The 7,638-nt window shown below is 42.7% G+C and overlaps 1 protein-coding gene across 3 annotated transcripts in view; it reads right to left on the reverse strand.

Annotated features, from left to right (window-relative positions):
• LOC109969365 (integrin alpha-6-like) overlaps positions 1 to 6,772 on the reverse strand; it is a 22,000-nt gene extending 15,228 nt beyond the window's left edge. For 2 of the 3 annotated variants that reach the window (XM_020616195.1, XM_020616196.1), the window contains exon 1: positions 6,384 to 6,772. In XM_020616195.1, the coding sequence (XP_020471851.1) occupies positions 6,384 to 6,559 (176 nt within the window). In that variant the 5' untranslated portion in view covers positions 6,560 to 6,772. Of the gene's footprint in view, positions 1 to 5,644; positions 5,910 to 6,383 lie in introns of those variants that run through there. The other variant, XM_020616198.1, reaches the window with a different exon arrangement.
• Between the last annotated feature and the right edge of the window lie 866 nt (positions 6,773 to 7,638).

Consider the following 7,638-nt stretch of genomic DNA (forward strand, 5'->3'; position numbering starts at 1 on the left):
TTACTGTCAATCCAGGAATCATCTAATGCTCCAAGATGATGTATTGTACAAATTAATGGAATAAGGCAGGAAAGATTTCCTATAATGTGCTTTACAACAACAAAGCTGTCTAAATCTTTTAGAGAAGGAGCTCCGCTGTCTATCAAGCACAAATCGGAGAGGATGGTGAGAGTTATCCATAATTTATAACAGCTTGTTTAGTGTCCTCCTCTCCATCACTGCCTCAAATGATTCTTGTTCACAGCCAATGACAGAGCCAGCCCTCCTAATTAGCTTATTGAATCTATTGGAGTCCCTGGTTGCAATACTACTCCCCCAGCAAACCACTGAAGAGAACAAGGCACTAGCAACGACAGACTGATAGAACATTTCCAGCATCTTGCTGCACACACTGAAGGACCTCAGCTTCCTCAAAAAATAGAGTCTGCTGCAGGCCTTTTTATACACAGATGTGCTGTTTGTCTTCCAGTTCAGACAGTTGTCGATAGTCACACCCAAGTATTTGTACTCCTGCACCATCTCCACATCCCTCCCCAAAATGGAGAGGGGCTGTGGAGCAGTTCCCTTCCTCCTGAAGTCGATTACCATCTCTTTGGTCTTGTCCAGGTTAAGCAGCAAATGATTCTGTCCAGACCACTCCACAAACTCATCCACCAGCCTCCTGTATTCCCCCTCCTGCCCACCCCTTAAACACCCCACCACCACAGAGTCATCGGAATACTTCTGTAAATGACATGACTCCGAGCTATACTGAAAATCTGAGGTATACGGGGTGAACAAGAAAGGGGAGAGCACAGTACCCTGTGGAGCCCCCACACCACTCACCACCACATCAGACAGAACTTGACCCAACCAAGGTCCCCGGTGGAGCCCCCACACCACTCACCACCACATCAGACAGAACATGACCCAACCGTACAAACTGTGGCCTGTCTGTCGGGTAGTCAGTGACCCAAGAAACAGTCGACCCACCCACACCCATCTGCCGCAGCTTCTCTCCCAATAGTGGAGGCTGGATGGTGTTAAAGGCACTTGAGAAATCAAAAAAAGTGACTCTCACTGTGCCCTCGTCACCATCCAGATGTGACACAACTCACTGCAGCAGGTAAAGAACAGCGTCATCAACCCCCAAATGTGGCCGGTAGGCAAACTGCAGGGGCTCAAGAGCCGATCTCACTACCGAAACCAAACAAGAAGTCTTCCAGAGAAGTGGCACCTTCTCCAGACTTAGGCTCAGGTTGTAGAGGTGTTGGAGAATAGAGGACAGCTGTCTGGTACACACCTTCAGCAACCTGGGGCTAATGCCATCTGGACCTGCCACCTTTGATTGATTTAACCTCTCCAACTGTCCTCTCACCTGGCCAGCAGTTACACTCAAACAGGATAAAGGGTGCTGGATGGGGGGATGGATATCCCCAGTAGGGGGGCGAACTGACAGCTGAGAGGCCGTGTTCACCATAAAGGGCAAAGAGGCGAACTGTGAGAGAGACAGTGGAGGAGAATGAGAAGGGTGTGTGGGGACCAAAGAAGGGTTAGAGGAGACAGGGGAAGGCTGAGAGCTAAACCTATTAAAATAGGTATTGAACTCGTTAGCCCTCTCTATGCCTCCAACAGACTGTCCACCTCACCCCCCAGATCCAATGATCTCCTTCATCCCAAGCCACACTTCCCTCATGTTGTTTTTTTGGAGTTTGTCTTCCAACTTCCTCCTGTAGGACTCCTTACACTCCCTAACTTTGTCCCTCAATTCATGTTGAACCATCCTCAACTGCTCTTTATTTCCCGACTTAAACACTCTCTTCTTAGTGTTAAGTAATGCCTTCAGTTCACTAGTGATCCATGGTTTATTATTAGGAAAACAGCAAACAGTCCGTGAGGGAACGACGATGTTCTCACAGAACTTGATATATTCAGTGATACAGTCAGACATGTTGTTAATATCCTCACCATGTGGCTGACAAAGTACATCCCAATTAGTGCACTCAAAACAGTCTTGCAAAGTCCACTCAGCATCCTGTGTCCACTTCCTCACCGTCCTTGTGAGAACTGGCTGCCGCTGTACAAGGGGAATATACTGTGGAGTAAGCAGCGCTAAATCATGGTCTGACCTACCAAGGGCACATATACTGTACATTGTCAATGCACCGATCTCTCTTTCTATCTGCGTGTTTCCTGGAGCTCTATCTGTTTTGATTTGTCTGTCCGATGACCTAACACTGTACACCACACTGTCTTCTCCAGATGCAATTAAGCAAAGCCATTTTTAGCTGGAATACAAAGCATTCCCACATAGACACACCAGCTGGAATGAAATTCCCCTAATGTGATCAGTATGTTTTCAATTTAAAGCTAACTTTTTGATACAGTATAAATCATTGGGTATAATGACTTCAGGGGGCGTGATGGAGATTAGCAAAGTACAATGAATCTATCATTTGAAACACAAAATATGGCTTGTTATAACTGTAAATAGTTACCCACAGTCTCTTAGTGCTGCTGTTCTGAGATGGATTTAAACATGTGTAATATCAATAAATGTGTAATAAATGTGTAATATCAATGGACACAGTTTATTTTTATTCATACTATTTTTTGCCACTGAAGAGTGAAGTGCTGACATGATGTGTCTGGCTCTAGCACTGTGTTGAGCCCATCCTGCTGCTCCACTGACCCAGCTGTTTATCTAAACGTTCACCCCCAGCAGAGGAAGGCTCAATACACAAGCTTAGCCTACAGGAAGGACTAAGACAAACTGGCAGAAGGAGACTGCAAGTATGTTTGTGCACGTGTGTAATGACTCACAAAACAGACACACACCTACTGGCAGTGGCACAGGCACAGTGAGCATCCCATTGAGAGAGGTGTGTTGGGTTTCTTTAGCAGAAAACTGGCTGACAGGTAGGGCACAGCCAATTGCTAGGCAACAGCTCGTGACACCCTATCAACCAGATGTGTTGCAGATCCAGAGGTTCATGTCATATTACCAAAATTCTCTCTCTGTCTGCCAGGCTGAACCTGCAGGCCGAATACCATCTCATATTTGGTGCCCAGATGTTAAACTGATTTATAATCCTCTCAGCAATCATCTTTCTTAAGTTCTTTTCTCTCTCACTGTGATGTGCATAACCTTAACTAACCTGAGACTAAATCTGACACTCATGCTTGTTCTTTATCAGATACAGAAACCATATACACTCACACATAAAGCTGAGTTCAGTATCAAACTTCAGACATGTCTCCAACACAGTTTATAACATTACTATGTAACACACCAACACTTACTTTCCTCTAGCTCACAACAGAGCCAGCTTATTTCTTAGAAAGACATATGCATTGAGTTTCTCCCACACATTTCTCACACTGGATCCAAGCTCTTAAAACTTCCCTAAACTCTCACTCGGCCTCCTCCTCTCCATAGCCATGCATCTTGCACTTTCCCCCTTGATGTTATTATACAGACAGCTCCAGCTGGCAATTATGACCGACCATGGAATGCTCTCTCTCACACACACACATGCACACACACAACTCTACATAATCCCATCAGCCCCTGCCCTCTCCTGCAGGTATATGTAACACTCAGTCCCATATGGGCACGAAAGCCAGTGGAAAACAGAAGATAGCGTGCACGGCTGGCAAAAGATTGTGACACACATGGTAACAAACTTTGCTTTCATGTAAGACAATGAACTCTCACACAAAACAAAAAAATCACTTCACAATAAAGCACAAATCTACCTATTTTTGTATTTACCTATCATCTCTTCTTTTTGTTGCCTCGGGGTAGAAATCAAGCAGCACACCGAGTTCTCTGACACTCTTCCAAGTGACTGACAACAAGGCAACGCCTCAGTGCTCAGCCACAGCATGCACCATTAAAACACACCAGGTTCTCACACACACACACACACACACATACTCCATGAATGCATGTGCATACAGACAAATATACAGTCAACAGAATGACCACACTTCATCTCTGTAACAGCAGTATGAACTTAATTACTTTCAAAACAAACATGGCTTCATGCTCAAACATGGACACACACAATCAAACGTGCATCATAACGTAACACATACGTGCTCCTGATGGTTCAAGCTGTTTCCTTTCTGATTAAGACAAGACTATACTGCAAAAGCCTTGTTTAACTGTGTTTTTCCATTACCAATTAATCTGCCAACTACTTGCTCAATTAATCAATTTTGTTCAATAATAAAACATCAGACAACAGTGAAAAAAAAAAAAACAACCCATCCACTGCTTAGCCATTGGGTGAGAGGTGGGGTACACTGCCTGTCTATCACAGGGCTGACACACAGAGACAAATAATCATTCACACTTCATTTATTGAATTTCCAGTCACCAGCCAGCCTAACCTGGATGTGTACGGTCTGTGGGAGGAAGCTGGAGTACCCAGAGAAAACTCACGCTGGCTGAGAGGTTTGACCCCAGAACCATCTTGCGGTGAGACAGCGGCGTTAACCGCTGCACCACTCGTGAAAAAACATGTTATTGTTTTGTTTGGCCAAAAGTCCAAAAGTCAGATGCGCTCAGTTTACTATCACAGAAGACATGAAAAACCAGCATATCTTCACATGGAACTGTGATGCAAATGTTTGGTATTTATGCATAAAAATGACTCAGTTATCAAAGCTGCAGATTAATAACTTGTCAATCTACTATTTAATTAACTACCTCTAACACCTCAGTCCACATTATCTACAATGGTAGGTGTTGTTTCCCACTTCCCAGAAGCCAACTGTGCTTTGTTTTCTAATGATTAACTTCACAGCCTGATGCAGTTGGACATGCTGATCACCATATGTCTTTCATTTAGGCACCACCTAAAACCAGGACACAAAATGCCACTGTGTGCATAAATGTGTAGCAATATTAGAAATGTATAGCTCTAAAATGTTTAAGAACAGCATTTGAGGAGTTTAAAGGCATCAGAGTTCTTGACAACCCTGAGCCTCACTTATGACGAGTAAATATCTTGTGGTGGCTAAAAACAACATGGTGATCTTTAGGTATTAGTTGAACAAATACCACTACTTGGATACAAAAACCAGTGTATTGATCATTTCTGTGTGGAAAAACCAGTTAATACCAACACAAGCACTTCACACTTATCAATACCAGGAGAATGATGTCTGGCCAGTTGGTATTGCAAAGTACTTTAAATGACTTAACCTTCAAAACTGTATATTATGCCATATGATTATTATTATTATGGTGTGAAGTGGAATATAACTGCATCAGGTACTCAAGTATATATCTGCAATGCCTGTACTTTAGCTGAGTATTGCATTTCATATGTCTAACTCAATTCAAGATCAGAGGGAAATCTTGTACCTTTCTTCCCTATATTTTTGACAGCTAATAAACATATGTTTATTACTTGCTTTAATTTATGTAATTATGGTATTACATTCAAAACATATGAGCTCATAAAAAACTGATTGTCACAACTACAATACTGTATATAACAACTGAAATAAGGTCGAACTTCACCATCTAAGATGCTACATCAGCGTTAATAATCTAATGATATATTATAATACGGCACTCACACTGGCCATATTTCTGCAATGAACATTTTTACTTTTGGCACTTTAAATATATTTTGATAATGTTACTCACTTGTATTTAAGTATATGAATACTTTCTCCACCACTGATTATAGACTGATTATAGAGTTACAAAACAATCTGTCCCTGAATCCGATACGATAGTATGTAAACAAATGTTTTTGTCTTGTCCATATTAGCTCTAATCTCAGGACACTTTATATTCAGGCTATTCATACCAGCCGTTAGTCTTTCTGTACAATGACGAATCCTTATGAATGAATGCCCATAAAATGCTAACAATGTTTTAAGACGATGTTTTGGCCCTAAACGTCTCGGTCTCACCTAAAACAGCTCCCGGAGAAAGTCAGGGAGCGCGCGCGCACCTGTGCGTGCCCGTGCACAAAAACCTGCTGTGAAATTCTCATAAATAAGTAACTTGGAAGGAAAACACTTAATAATGATTAACAAGAGGTAGACGCAGGATTAAACTCAGAACAGGTGAAGTAGGAAGATGAACGTTACTTTGAAACTACCTGCAGCCTAATTAGACTACGTAGCGTTTAGCACGTCAGTGATTATCTGGGCAAATGGTTCACAAAAGTAGGTTTAAAGGGATTTTTCATCTCATGTAGCAGCTCTAAGAACATAAAATGAACCTACTGTATTCTACACACACATTTTAATTAGCCTACATGGGAACCTGAGTAATTTTAAGGACATTAAAAGCTGGTCTCGGAGCCTAGGGCGACGCAGAAATAAATAAACGGCCTCCAGACATGCTGCTCTTTAAACAAAACTTTGGCTCTTACATCCTCTTATCCTCCGGAATAAGCTGCCGGTGCATGGCCAGGGAGAAGCCGAAAAGGCTGCCTGGATCTCCGTTCTTCCGTAGGACATTGTCGCTGTCCAGGTTGAAAGCAGACATTCGCCCACATCCCAAGAGAAAGACGAGCAGCCACAGTACACGGGTGGTCCTCTTCTCCATGACACAACCAAATGCAACAGCTTCTTGAACGTGAAAGGTGAATCTTTAATAACGTAGGTGCAGCTTGTGACTGACTGAGAGTTCAACGTTGTTCACTTTACTCGCGACTGCCCCTCCCACTGACACGGGCTCACGCTACCCCTGAGAACCTTGGTTATGCAAAAGCCCAAAGTTTCTCCTGGCACACACACGACGTCCTACCACACCTTAAATGACTTGCTAGCCTATATCGTCAAGTACATTTTAGTTAGAGGTGATTAGTACCTTGTTAGTCTGTTGTTAGTTTGCAGCAGAACAGTGCTGTAATGTAACTGGGTCAAAGGTGCCTGAGGCTGTGTTAAGACATATCTGCAACAATTAAACCTCCCTCAAGGCTTAGATCTGTATGTATAACAGTGTAATAAAGGCTCCAGTTAAACTCCCTTGGAAACAGGAGAAACAAAACATATCTTAAGGCCCACCAGGGAAAACATTGGCAAAATACCAAGCAACATCAGTTTGCATTTATGTGCTACACACTCACAGTAAATTGTGTTTACTGGCATCAAAGATCCTTGTGCAGACAAGAGTTGCTGGTTCACTAGTCATTTTTCCATTAATATCAATTTTCCACCTTGGCACAAGCTGTTATTGTGCAGATAACAATAGTGATATAATATGACCTAGTGTGATAAAAACCAAAGAAATAGAAGAAGTAGGGATATGCAGCAACATGGTGTGCTGTGAATTTTACCTGTGATCCTCTGAATAAACCAGCACGGTTATTTTTTATAAAATCTAAAGCAGTCTCTTTCGTCTCATTGAGAGTTCCTGGTTTGAAAGAACCGGAAGAAGCTATACAGTTACAATAGCTTATAATGGTGTGTTTGCAAAACAGCAGCTGAATTTGAAATTACAATCCTCCAGGTGCTCTCACTCAGATCGCCACAGGTCCTGCGTCTTCTGACTCACTAGATGAGTCACAGAACCAGGAGGAAGGACAGACCAGACTGGGCACAGGCCCGCACATTATCTAACTCCCTGACTAGATGGGGTTCGAGGCATTCCATGAGACTTGGACACAAAGCTTGTCCTCGCAA

The sequence above is a fragment of the Monopterus albus genome, unplaced genomic scaffold, assembly GCF_001952655.1.
Source record: "Monopterus albus unplaced genomic scaffold, M_albus_1.0 scaffold172.1, whole genome shotgun sequence".
NCBI classification, from domain to species: Eukaryota; Metazoa; Chordata; class Actinopteri; order Synbranchiformes; family Synbranchidae; genus Monopterus; species Monopterus albus.